Below are 13,581 nucleotides of genomic sequence, written 5' to 3'. Positions count from 1 at the left end.
CATCTCTTCCTGGGCATGTCCCCAGCCTTGGTGAGGAAGCACCTATCCTTGGCCTGTGTACTGTTTCTGATAGCAGAACTAGCTAATGGCTTGCGGTAGAACCTGGAGCGATTCATTCTTAGTTCTAAGGAGCATTAGAGAGGTCAAGTTTTTTCTTCCTCCCTATTATACCTCAAAGGCTACATAAATTATTAACTGTCTCAGTAACATTAGAGTACATGTTAGAATTCTCCAGGATCTGGGAAATAGTTTAAACCAAGGGCTGGCTGGCTTAGACTCTTGAGTATTTTCTATGGGAAATGCCTATGCAACTGTTAGGCTTACAACACATAGAGAGGAAGTAAAAAAAACATTGGGCAGGGGGGCAAAGGCACAAAGTTTTAAAAGAAATATAAGACACCAATACAGGCCATGCTGATTACATGCTGATACTTAGTATCCCTCTCTAGCAAGGGCAGAGGGTGGGGAGTGGAGACGGAGTCTTGAAAGACATGCTCAGCCCTGATTTCACTTACTCCCTCACTGCAGCATCGTAGGTGCCTCATTTGGAGCCTGCATCTGCTCCACCTGAAAAGTCTTAAGAACTAAAATGTTAATGTCAAAGCTTTGCTCTCTTGTCCCACAGCTACTAACTGTCCCCTGTAGTGTGAAGCTAGCTATAACCAATGAATGGGTATCACTGTGCGCCTATTAAACTTTATTTAGAAGACTTTTTTACCTGGGGTCTTCTTTAGCAACCACTGGTCAATAAAGATAATTTGCTAACATGGAAGGAGATAATCACAGAAATGCAATGGAGTGTAACAAGAAAGCCTGAAAAGATGGCCCAAAAGGAAAGATGGCCAAGGGAGACACTGGTGTCAAAAGGTATTCTCCACAAAAGCTACCAAACTCAGAGTCAAGATTCACAATCAATTTTTGATAAAAAAAAAAAAAATGGTTTATCGTGGGATTTGAGCCACATTTAGAAAACCAGAGGCAGCCTAGTCCATCTCAGGAGAGGTCACCTGATCTTTCTTTGGGTTTATGAGAATTACTGCTGAGGAAGTAAGTCCTCTCTGAAAAGGCTCCTTATTATCTTAGTGAATGAGATTGACCCAAGGGACCAGGATGTTCTATTTTCTCACCATCCGATTGTTTTCTCACTAGAGGTCACTTATTTAAAACCCTCCCTTCCAGCTAATACTTAATACACAAGAGGGAGAGAACTACTTCATTCTTGGTTTTTGTTTCTTCTGGATGTCACAAATCCTTGTGTTGCACCACCGAGGGGGAACTTTGTTCTGCTAGACATCAATCTCAATAGCAAAATGCTTTGCTAGTGGAACTGTAAAGCACGGTAGTGATGTGGTCGGAATAGGAAAAAATCCTATTGCCTTTCACTGACAATCCTATGGTCTGGTTTTGTTGTTTTGTTTTTTGGGTAAATTTTGAGAAGTTTAATAATCCAATGTTATTCATTAAATAAAATAATTAAAATGTTAATAGCCTGAAGTTAATAATTTTGAGGGTGTGTGGTTAATATTGTTAACCACATGGGCTCTGGAATCACCTGGGAGACAAACATCTGGATATGTCATGAAGAAGTTTCTAAATTGGAATGAGGTGAGATGACCCACCCTATCTTTGAGTGACACCATTCAATGAGCTGGAGTCTCCAACTTAATAAAAAAAAAAAAAAAGAGCAAGTTCTTAACAGCAGTCACCTCTGCTTCCTGACTACAGCTGCAGTGCAATCCACTGCTTGACACTCCCGCCTCTACCTTCCCTGCCATGACAAACTGCACCCTCTGGAAGCCAGAATAAGCTCCTTATTGGCTTGAGATAGGTTAACTGACACAGAACAGAGACCTCTACAACCTCTTCTGGGGCTCCTGGGCCAAATGTACTTCAGAATATAGAAGTGCAGACTAGAGAGGCAACAAGGTTCCTATCCCACGGGGCCACACCCCATAATCATCAAAGGCGTTCAGATTCAGCCAAACGTCTTTACACGAAGAAAGAACACAAAGAACCTCAGGCCGGGTCAGGTCAGATTTTGCTGCCAGGTGACTTTGTTTTAAACCTGTGAAGAGTCTTTTGGCTTTCAGAGCTTTCTGTACTAAGTAAGGGACTATACAGGTACAGTATATGAAAACAAAACATTGGTGCAAATTCTTCCTGAAGGTTCTTTCAGTCCAAAATGACCCACGATAAGGATTATTTAAATGGCTTGGGCTTTTCCATGGAGGAGGTTTTGAAAATAAGTCAGGAAGAAATTTAAATTCAGAGGCATGGTCACCATTAGAGTGAGCTATGTCCCTCTGTCCTGGTAGGTTCCACTCTCTTTTCAGAGAAAACACACATGGCCTAGAACCCCTCTTAGCAGTAGTCACAAGAATCATGGCCACAACATTCAACCAAAAGGCCTTCCTCAAGGACACATGACTATGAAATGAGCAACCTTCTGTTTTTTAAGATTCTTTGCGGGGACAGTAAATTGGCTCAGCAGGGAAGCTTGACAAACTGGATTTAATTCTTGAGATCAGCATGGCAGGAGAGAATCATGAAAGCAACTCTTACAATCACCATCTGACCACACATGAGCCTTGACATGCCCCAGCCAAACAACTAAATGCCATAATTTTTTTTTTTAAATCTTTCTCTCCAAGATGAAGATGGTCTTGTAGTTCAGCAGTAACTGCAATGCCTGATTGGGACTGATATCTGGAAAGCTTTTGGAGCCTGTTTTAAGTGAGATCATTAATTTTTAGTTCTGGCTGTGCCTCAGAAACAAACCTGGAGCTTTGTTAAGAAACAAAACAATAAAACAAAACACCAGATGTCCAAAGATTCCCCCCAGATCAATGAATTTAAAGTCCCAAAGTGCCACAAAGATATTAGTATTCTCTCATACATAATTTAAACTAGAACACCACTATCCCTCCCCAGGAATCTCAGGTAAGAAGTCTATCCCAGATTAGATTTTCTTAGGAAGCCCAAGGGTATTCTTCTAATGTTTTGTTCACTTTGGATTATGATGTATCTGCCTTGCTACAGGCCCAGTGTGAGCCTCCTCTACCCACCTGATAACTCAGTGCCTGAAGGGCTTTCAAAATGTTGTACCCAGGGGGAGAGGTGGGGAGCCAGGAATGGAAAGACTAAAGGGGTTGCAAGAGATGGGGAGAAGCATTCCGGATCTTCAAAACCATTGAAGAGAATGCATGCCCAAGACTGCCACAGTGAATTCTGCTCCCCAGGACGCCTGCCTTCGCATCCCTGTCACTCTTCCCAGTGACTGAGAACTCATGACAGGCAGGACTCAGCGCAATGCTATTGTGCTTCCAGAGTGCTGCAGCTGGACCACACAGCTCCAGTGTGGGAGGGAGGCTCAGAGCCTTAGAACAGGCTTTCCCTCACCAGCACCATGTAAAACTCTCTGCAGTGTCTCACCTGTCTTCTGACTATCATGAAAGCAGATGGGCAAAGGGGAATGTTGAAATAAAGAAGAGAATGAGACTTCGGTATTTAGCACAAACACAGAGATCTCACACATATAAACAATGTAACAATGTTTTATTTCTCTCAAAAAGTTATAAGCAAGTCACTGCCCCTGAATGCATTTGTAAAAAAGACCACACACCTAATTACATACAACCAGTGGGTTACTCCTGTACCAGAACACTGTATCAAATAAAAATGCCACAGGTATCAACTGAGACAATGAGTTTATAGACTTGACTATTCTTAGTCTAATGTTCTGTACATTTGTTTCTGGAATAAACCATCAGTGCAATATAATGCCTTAAATATTTATAATACCATTGACAGCTGGGATTAACATGAAAAATGTAGTCAGATATTCAAATTCCTGATTAAGTCAGTTTTAAAGACATAGATTGCTAGTGTACTTCCTAGGCTTATCATACTGCCTTCTAGCTCTAGAAAGTTCAATTAGGTTTAAAGCTATCAGTTTTATATGTAATGATTTTCTTAACAGGAATAACAGTATTAAGCTAGGCACAGTGGCGCATGCCTTTTATCCCAGCACTTGGGAGGCAGAGGTAGGCAGATCTCTGTGAGTTTAAGGCCAGCCTGTTCTACATTGTGAGATCCTATCAAAAGGATGGAAAGAGGGAAGGAAGAAAGGAAGGAAAGAGAGAAGGAAGGAAGGAAAGAAAGAAAGGAAGAGACAGAGAGGGAGGGAAGGAGGGAGGGAAGAAGGAAGGAAGGAAAGAAGGAAGGAAGGAAGGAAGGGAGGGAGGGAGAGAGGGAGGGAGAGAGGGAGGGAGGGAGGGAGGGAGAAAGAGAGAGAGAGAGAGAGAGAGAGAGAGAAAGAGAGAAAGAGAGAGAGAGAGAGAGAGAAAGAGAGAAAGAGAGAGGAAGGAAGGAAGGAAGGAAGGAAGGAAGGAAGGAAGGAAGGAAGGAAGGAAGGAAGGACAGGAGGGGAGGGAGGGAGGGAGGGGAAGAGAAAAAGATAGAGAGAGAGAAAGAGAGAGAGAAAGAGAGAGGAAGGAAGGAAGGAAGGAAGGAAGGAAGGAAGGAAGGAAGGAAGGAAGGGAGGGAGGGAGGAAGGAACTGGAGATTGGAGATGGGGGGCATGGTGAGGATAAGAAATGAAGGAATTGAATTAAAAATCTAACAACTACTAAAAATCAGATACTGATTTCTGCACTCTCCCTTAGAGAAACATGAAGCAGCAGTGGGAAGCTAAGAAGTCTTCCTGTGCAATCTTGAAAGCGTGACTGGCATTGAGGGTGGAAGGAGGACCTGCATCAACAAAGGCAAAGCAAGATGAGCATCCATACCTTCCTCATCTCATCGCTGACTGTGCGCTTTAACTCAATGCCATGTTCAACACCCTGAAAAAGGCTAAATAAAGGTCCACCCAAAGAAATAAAATCCCTCAGAGTAACAGGCAGCCCGTGCCCCTCTACCTAACCTGCCAACAGGCAGCCCCGACCTAACAAGCCTCAGGGAGACGAGGAAGGACAGCAGCTTGATGCATACAGGGAACACCCGTTTCCCAACTCTGTACAGACCTTGAAGAAAACCTATACAATAAAGTAAGTAGGGATTTTTCATTCTTCCTAACAGGTATTTAAAAGACATTTACAGGTATGCATTAGAATTAAATGTTCATTTATGGCGCCCTTTGTAGTCTTTTATATTCTAAAATAGATCTCTGGAAATATAAAAAAATATTGTATTTTATATATTCCTGAATGCTGAGGAGCTCATAGTGCAATTTCTCAGTTTCTATTTCTCAAGAATCCGTCGTTGTGCTCATGCTCTGACAGCCGGTGGGTGCCTCGCTACAGACAGCGGTGCAGGGCTGCCCACCAAAGCTGCCAGACCGCCCATGGTCTGAGACTAGATAGAAAGGAGAAGAAAAAGCACTCGTGTAAAACTCATCCTATTAGAAGAAAAATAACATTTTCATAAAATGAACATAGAAAATGCACTGCCTCTCCTTTAGATACATTTCTTCAGTCAACTGACTGGCTTACCAAAAGTGTTCTCTTAGTTCAATTATTGCACAAATTACTTTTAAACAAATGTCAGTGTCCACTATTTGTCTGAATAAAACCTTTCAAAGAATACTACTCATTTTAAAATCTCCTCTCTTCAGTAAAGATTAATTAAAAACAAGCCCACCACTCTTTGCTTCACAATTTTAATATTAATGAATAAGTCTCTCCAAGCTGAAGTGGTATTTCTTTGAGGTCTGACCTAAACGTGTAGCAGTAGATTCCTAATATATGCAGAATTCCCAAGACTCAAAATTAAGAGTCAAAAACAAAAAACAAAACAAAACACCAAAACCCAGAGCCAAGGAATCGCTGGAAATGTTCTCTTGAGCAGGCCCTGCAGCGGCCGCTTCCCCCTCAGAAGCCTTGTAGAATCCATGGTCAAGACGGCCCCTGGGGCCTGAGGAGTTTCACTGACGACTGCCTCATGAGCTTCTGCTGCTGCCTTGCTGACTGGGCGCTCTCAATGGCATCAAAGGCCCTCTGGAAGGAAAAGCAGGGTTATCAACTGCAAAGATGACCTCTGGCTCCCCGAGGGTAGGGGAAGGCAGAGACCCGGAGTCTCCATGCAGGTGTGGACAAGGACCAGGCTACCACCTCACATGAGGTATGAACCATGACTCTCTCAGGCTGTACCACCCACCCACGCAATGTGAACCATGACCTTCCACTCTGGTGAGTTTCCAGCCCACCATTCACAGGAGCATTAACTCAAAATTACCAGTAGTAGAGAGTATGTGAGAGGTAATGGCGACTAACTGTTACCCCAGCTTGTAAAGGTTTTCCCATTAAAATCCTTGAGGGGGTTGTTAAAATGAACTCTTTACCTTGGCTGTGATGGGATCCTTCAGGTAAATTTTCCGAAGATGGCCTATATTGGCACTGTCTTTTTTATGGAACAGACCCTGCTCCTGGTTTTAAAAGAAATAATGACAGGAAAGGAATTATTCTTTAGAAAAAAAATACCTTAATCTTTAACTGGATGCTTAAATGTCAACTTATTTCATAAGCACTACACCACTGGAATGCAAGTATGCTGTGAAATAAATCACCTTGCTACAAGGAAAGTGGCTGCACACTAGAGTCATAATTTATAGACCTATTTGTGTAAAATAAAGGCTTCAGCAGGCAACAATAAATAGCCTACAGGATCACACTGTGACAACACATGACAGCTGACAGACAAGTGGCGAACCAAAAGGCCCCCCCTTCATCTCCTGATAGATAAAATTCTTATACAATGTAAAAATACACCGAGTCAATTCTTACCACTGATGTGAAGCCAAGATGCTGCAGTAGTTTGAATGAGATTGGCTCCCATAGGCTTATATGTTTGAATATTTGGTACCTCCCTGGTGGAACTATTTGGGAAGGATTAGGGGTGTGGCCTTGTTGGGGACAGGCTTTGAGGGTTCAAAAGACTGCACCACGCCCAGTCTCGCTTTCTCTCTACCTCCCACTTTCAGATCACAATGTATGTGGCTCAGCTGTTCTAGTCACCAGGCCTTTGCTCCAGAATCATGGATCCCATCTTCTGAAACCCAAAGCCCCAGTTAGACTGTTTCTTTTATACATTGCCTTCTCGTGGTGCTTTCTTACTGCAGCAAGGGAAAAGTAGCTGAGAGACAGGTGGTAACCAGGGGACTGTAAACTATGCACGGACAGTCTGCCCCAGCTCCAGGGCACTGTTTCCTGCCAGGGCGCCCTGTGCTGTGACAATCTGCACCAGAGCACACACGGGCAGGCTGACTCGGGATTCTCTTGTCTATACATGTCTATAATGAGAGAAGTAAAGGACAATCACTTTAAACCCATTCAAAATCTGTGGGTAATGTTGTTTGGAGAGTTTTAATAAAGAGGATAATATCATTGTTGTTTAAGCAAAACAAAGGTATTATACACAATGCCATATTTACAATGCCAACTGTGTATGTTTTCTTAAGAGAGATAAAAATACATCTAGAGAGGTGTGTGTGTGTGTGTGTGTGTGTGTGTGTGTGTGTGTGTGAATGGTGGGTAAGCCTGAGAACCCAGCAAAGACAAGGTATAACTTCTGCTAACCCCATACTGTGCAATGCAAAGTCCGTCCTTAGCAAAGGATGGGAGGAAAGACACAGGTCACACACATGTAAGTTATATTCACATTCTGTGTGCACCAGATCATAAATGGGGCTATTTAGACCTAATCTATTTTTAACGGTTTGTGTGTGTGATGTGTTGACAAGCAGGTGTGAGCTGAGGTCAAGACAACTCTGCAGGGTCATTTGCTTCCATGGGGGTTCTGGGGATCGAACTCAGGGGCCATGCTTGCACAGCAAGTGCTTCTGCCTGCTCAGCGTCCGATGACCTTAGACGGAACATTTACTTTCCCTGAGGCACATAGCCTACCAATTGCTTAGCAAAAAGAATATCTGTAGAAATGTCTAAGGTTGTTGCAAAATGGGTGTACATAAGAAGAAACAAAAACTCCTACTCACTAATGCTTAATTTTACCAAAAGGCAGAAGCAATTCTGGCGAATCAATTGATACTATACTCTATGTCAGAAGATAAAAGAGTTACACAAATTAGTTGTTTGTTTACGGTTTAGCATGCGCCAGCACAGGGATGGCCCTGCTCCTCCACTCGGCCTGCCTCTGTAACTGTGAGGCAGCCAGAAAGCACTGACTGAGTCTCTCTGGCTCTGAAGGTCTGATTCATATTTTCTCACCTTAACTGAAATCTTCAGCAGATTTTCACTGACTTCAGGAGGACATACAAAATCTTCAAACAGACACTGCCAGTCCACAGACATATGGCCTAGGATTTCAACCTCCTTTATAAACAGTGCTCGCCTGTGTTGGAAAAGAAAACAAGCACAGCCGCGGATCAGCTCCATCTTTACTCTGTGTGTGTTTAGTAAACAACAAAAGCTGACCCCCATAGGGTGCTGAGGGTCGGAAGCTGAGTGAAGAACAAAGAGGGATGGGAAACATTTATCAACTTCCCCGTCCCAGGGCTCAGGGAGGAGCAGGCAGAAAGAATATAGCAGCTGGAGGGTGAGAGGATTCTGGGAAATGCTGTCTTTTGGACATGACACGGCTACTGCCCTTAGGAACTCAAAGCCTCTGTGGCTACCATTAGGAGATGTGTACAAGATCAAGCTAGCCCACATCCCAGCACACGGTCTCCAGGCCCCACTGAGGGGCTCCTGCACTGGAGCGAGACTCAATCGTTCTCAGTGTGGCTGCTGGTAGGTTTCCCGTGCTCCACTGGATAGCAGATATTCATGTGCACACTATCAGTAAAAATTAGACTTAGAAAATAAAAAGGAAGAGGAAGATGGGGACATGAAGTTAAGGAAGAGGCACGTTGGGAGAAGGGACAAGGGCAGTTGGAAGGAAGAAATGGGGCATATATGATCATATTTCACTGTATATATGCATGAAACTCTCAAAAATAAACATTTTAAAAGGCACAGTCAATAGGACAAATTGACAACCTACAGATTAAGAAAAAAAATCTTCACTAACCCCATATCCAATAGAGGCTAATATCCAAAATATATAAAGAATTCAAGAATCTAACTTCCAAAAACCAAACAACCCAATCAAAAAATGAAGTACGGAGCTAAACAGAGGATTCACAACAAAGGAATCTCAATGGCTAAGAAGCACCTAAAGAAACCTTCAAAGTCCTTAGTCATCAGAGGAACACTCCTCCACTGCTGGTGGGATTGTAAACTGGTACAACCACTCTGGAAATCAGGTTTCTCAGAAAACTGGAAATAGATCTATCTGAAGACCCAGCTATACCACTATTGGGAATATGCCCAAAAAGATGCCCCACCATGCCATAGGGGCATGTGCTCCTCTATGTTCATAGTGGCCTTGTCTGTGATAGCCAGAAGCTAGAAACAACCAAGAAGCTCCACAACAGAAGAATGGATACAGAAAATGTGGTTTGTCGGGCGTGGTGGCGCACGCCTTTAATCCCAGCACTCAGGAGGCAGAGGCAGGTAGATTTCTGAGTTCAAGGCCAGCCTAGTCTACAAAGTGAGTTCCAGGATAGCCAGGGCTATACAGAGAAACCCTGTTTCAGAAAAAAAAAAAAAGAAAGAAAGAAAGGAAGGAAGGAAGGAAGGAAGGAAGGAAGGAAGGAAGGAAGGAAGGAAGGAAGGAAGAAAATGTGGTTCATTTACACAATGGAATACTACTCAGCCATTAAGAACATCATGAGTTTTCCAGGCAAATGGATAAAACTAGAAAATATCATCCTGAGTGAGGTAACTCAAACCCAAAAGGACATGCATGGTATATACTCATAAATGGATATTAGCCAAAAAAAGTACAGTATACCTAGGATACAATCCATATAACTCAATAAGGTTAACAAGCAGAGGGGCCCAAGTAAGGATGCTGCAATCCCACTTGGAAGGGAGAAGAAAGCAATCACAGAAGACAGAGGGAGGGAGGGACCTAGGTAGGAGTGGGTAGAGGGAAAGGGGGGAACATAATCAGGTATGGGGGTTGAGACATGACAGAAGCTCTGAGGGCCAGCAGAATGAATGGAAATATGCAACCTTGAGGTATAGGGAGAGGTGGGAGGACCCTCTAGAAAGTATCAGAGACCTGGGAGGTGAGAGGCTCTCAGGAATCAAAGGGAGAGGCCTTAGATGAAATGCCCAACAGTGAGAAGAGGGAACTCCAGTGAAAAGACAGGGCATCAAGTGGAGGAATTGGGTTACCATCCCACAGTCAAAAATTTTGACCCAGAATTGTTCCTATCTAAAAGAACTGAAGGGAAAATAATGGAAAATAAGGGGGGGGACAGCTGAACTGTAAAAAATAAAAATATAATAATAAAAATTTTAAAATTCACTCACAGAAAAGTATGCTCTTCATTTAAAAAAAAAAGTCTATGTAAATGTTAAATGGAATACAATATAACTCTCTACCAAACAAAAATGGACTTTAAAAATGCCCCTTCTGTCAATCTTGCAGAATTCAGGAATGCTGTTTTTGGTTTTAAACCAGCAAAACAAATGAGGAAAATCACATTTGAAACACAAGAGGTGCAGGATGGACCCTCATCTGGGAGGCGAGCAGAAGCCCCTGAAGAGGAGCGATTTGCTGGGAATCTTCCTAATTGCTCTTTCCTGTCAGTCACTTACGCCTTCCAGCCACGACAGATCATACAGGAAATGTCACAAGCCCAAATGTCAGCAAAGACTCACTTTGGACCTACTAATAAATACCAGACTTGAACATTTTAACGCTAATGTATATCACAGGAGAAATGTCTCGTTTTACTGAATAGCAATTGAAAAAATAGCATAATCCTTAAAGGACACCAAGACTGATTTTCTAGTCAGAGTCAGATTAATAATTGATGTAACTATACCTGATTTTAAGTCTCCACTAAAGACAGCAAAACTAGAAATGTATATTTGTGAATTCAAACACCACATAGGTGTGGGAGGAAAGAATAAAGGTGAGGACTCTGCCTGAGAGGGAGATGCCCAGAAGGGAAAATGAACACACAGACAACACATGCCACCACAAACTCAGAGCGCTGGAAACAGAAAGGCTGCACTGATGACATGGAGGGTGAGTTCAAGTTAACCACAAATAGAGGGTGTTCTCTTTATGGAGGCAGTGACAGTTTAGACAATACAGACACTCTGGGAGACTAAGTGTGCAAAGCAATGGTGTGTTACTCAGAATAGAACTCGGGGCCTTGCAAACGCTAGGCAAGCACTGTTTCAGCTATGCTCCCATGCATCTTGAGGCAGGTCTCACAACTTTGCCCAGGCTGGCCCTCAGACAGGTCTTGACCTTGCTGTCCTCTTGACTTGCTTTCCCAAGCAGCAGGGACAACAGCCTGTGCCATCAACCCCAAGCAGAAGGAAATGCTTGTTGGGGAGTGTGGAGGTCTGTGGCTGGAATACCAAATACATGCCTTGGTGAGAAAAATCACCTTAATGTCTAATTTTAGAATGATACTAGTGTCCTCTTTAAATTACAACTTTAACTTATGGGTAATCAGACACTATAGGAAGGTTATTTTAGACATACTTCTGGCGATAAGCAGAGAGAGCTGGGGCTCAGGGCCTGGAATAGAATATTAAGACCGAGGTTGCTGCAAAGCCTGAAGAGGAACCATTGACAGCCTCACTATGACAGTGGCTGAAAGGAGAGAGAAGAAAGGGCTAAACTTGGGTGTTCAGGAAGGCAGACCTGAATGAACCTGGTGATCAATGGGCAGGGGAATTAAAGCAGGCTCCTGATGCTGTTTCTCAAGGGGTACCATGAGAATTTTGGAATTCTTTGGGACGGATAGCTATAGGACCCTTGATCCTTGCCGAGCAAGAGCCAGCGGTGACTTCCTTCTTGTGACATTTCAATACCCACACACAGGTCTAGCCTGTCTCTGATGAGCATCCACACACCTGACCCTAAGCCCAGTGCAGTATCAGATAGCAAAGCCTTGTACCAAAGACAACTGACTGTTTTGTGCATTTTTTAAGTTCTCTCTTCTCCTGAGCACTACAGTTACACATTCTCCTACCATAAGAAGTCTCTATTCTCTCTCCTGCTCCAACTATCAGAGTTTAAATCTTGTCATCTCCTAGGTGACACACTCTGGTATGGAGTCTCCAAGACCTCCACTCGGATTTTTCAAAGGTTTATTTTGAAGTGTGTGTGTGAGTATGGGTGTGTGCACTTAAGTGCAGATCCCCGTAGATGTCAGAGGCATCAGCCAAAGGTGGGTGCTGAGAACTGAACCTGGGCCCCCACGAGAGCAGCAAGTGCTCTTGTCTGGCAAGCCATCTCCATAGCCCGTATTCACATCCCAACTAATGGACCAATACAGTGATTGAATAACCCTTCCTTATAGGTATCCTCTTTAGAAAGGCTCATTTCAATGTCTAGATTCTGTACTTCATTCAGCTTTTCTTACTTGTCCAGGTACATTTAAATCGAATAGGGAGGAGCTGGGGTTGCAGCTCGGTGGGAGAGCACTAGCTTAGCAACCATTACACCTTGGGTTTGGTTTCCAAAACTCAGGTGGATGGGATGGATACATTAGAGGGAAAGGGAGGGAGGAGGGAGGGGGGCAGAAAGAGACAGATTGGGGAGGAAGGGGGACGTAAAGGAGAGAGAGAAAGAACACTGAGCAGAGTGTGCCTGCTCTACATAATCTGCTTTAATCCTACATAACAGCACTTTGAAAATTATTGATCTACAGTAGTTATCTGAAGATAAGTTTATTTCTAGGGTAAATCCCAGGATGTTAAGTTTGATATTTTAGCACAAATCCCTTTTCTCTGGAGAAGGTGTTTGCTATTTCCAAAACACTCAGAAGGAACTAGGATGGCACACAGAGCACCACCATCCTGAAAAGGGATCTGGCAATAACCCACATAAAACCTTACAAGGGAAAGTGCCCTGCCTTCTTCTATTGGAAGTGGCTCCTTACAGTGTCCTCACTGCAAGAGGAAGGCCCCGCTCACTGTGTCCTCAGCCGCTCCTGAATGAGCCCAAAGCCAAGCTGGGCCGAGCTTCTGCATCGCCAGAACAAGGGGCTTGGAGCACGTGCAGTCAGAGAGCTAGCCAGAGCTGTGTGTCTCTGACATATGCAAATGGTCACCCTGCCCCTGCCCATCTGTCACTGTGGCCTCTGAAAGTCCTCCTGTGAGTATGAGCACAGCTGGATGCATCTGGAAGGCCGGAGATACCTGTTTGTGATCATAAGGACAGCCCTCTTGTTCCCGGGAACGGCACAGTGGAACTGGTAGGCCTCGCCCTCCAACTTCTTGATGTGATTCTGAAAAAGAAGCACGAGTTAAGACTTGGGAACTACATGTATTTAAATATAATTTGTATGGTAGCCGATGATAATCAAGGTTAGGAAAAGGTACGCTAGAAACAAAACCAGAATACTGCATCTTGGCATCTGCAGCAGGAAAACAGCCTATTTACAATACAGTTAAGGATTCACTATTGCACAGATGGACGGAATGCTTACCAAGTGAGCATCTGGTGAAAAATATTGTGTTCTTAGTAACTTAAAAATTCAAAGTTATCAGC

General features: G+C 43.5%; 1 protein-coding gene across 5 annotated transcripts in view; it reads right to left on the bottom strand.

Moving 5' to 3' along the window:
- Positions 1 to 3,536: 3,536 nt before the first annotated feature.
- The window catches only part of Vps13c (vacuolar protein sorting 13C), a 157,429-nt gene continuing 147,384 nt past the window's right edge, over positions 3,537 to 13,581 (bottom strand). For 4 of the 5 annotated variants that reach the window (XR_379424.2, XM_006511225.2, XM_006511224.2 and 1 more), the window contains 4 exons: positions 13,230 to 13,318; positions 8,220 to 8,343; positions 6,338 to 6,421; positions 3,539 to 5,993 (listed from right to left, as the gene is read on the bottom strand). Coding sequence is in view for 4 of the 5 variants with exons in the window: in XM_006511225.2 (XP_006511288.1) it covers positions 5,892 to 5,993; positions 6,338 to 6,421; positions 8,220 to 8,343; positions 13,230 to 13,318 (399 nt within the window). In the remaining variant the exon portion in view is untranslated. Of the gene's footprint in view, positions 5,994 to 6,337; positions 6,422 to 8,219; positions 8,344 to 13,229; positions 13,319 to 13,581 lie in introns of all 5 variants that reach the window. The other variant, NM_177184.4, reaches the window with a different exon arrangement.

This window comes from Mus musculus, chromosome 9 (genome assembly GCF_000001635.26).
Source record: "Mus musculus strain C57BL/6J chromosome 9, GRCm38.p6 C57BL/6J".
In the NCBI taxonomy this organism is placed as follows: Eukaryota; Metazoa; Chordata; class Mammalia; order Rodentia; family Muridae; genus Mus; species Mus musculus.
This window is presented reverse-complemented; position numbering and strand designations above follow the sequence as displayed.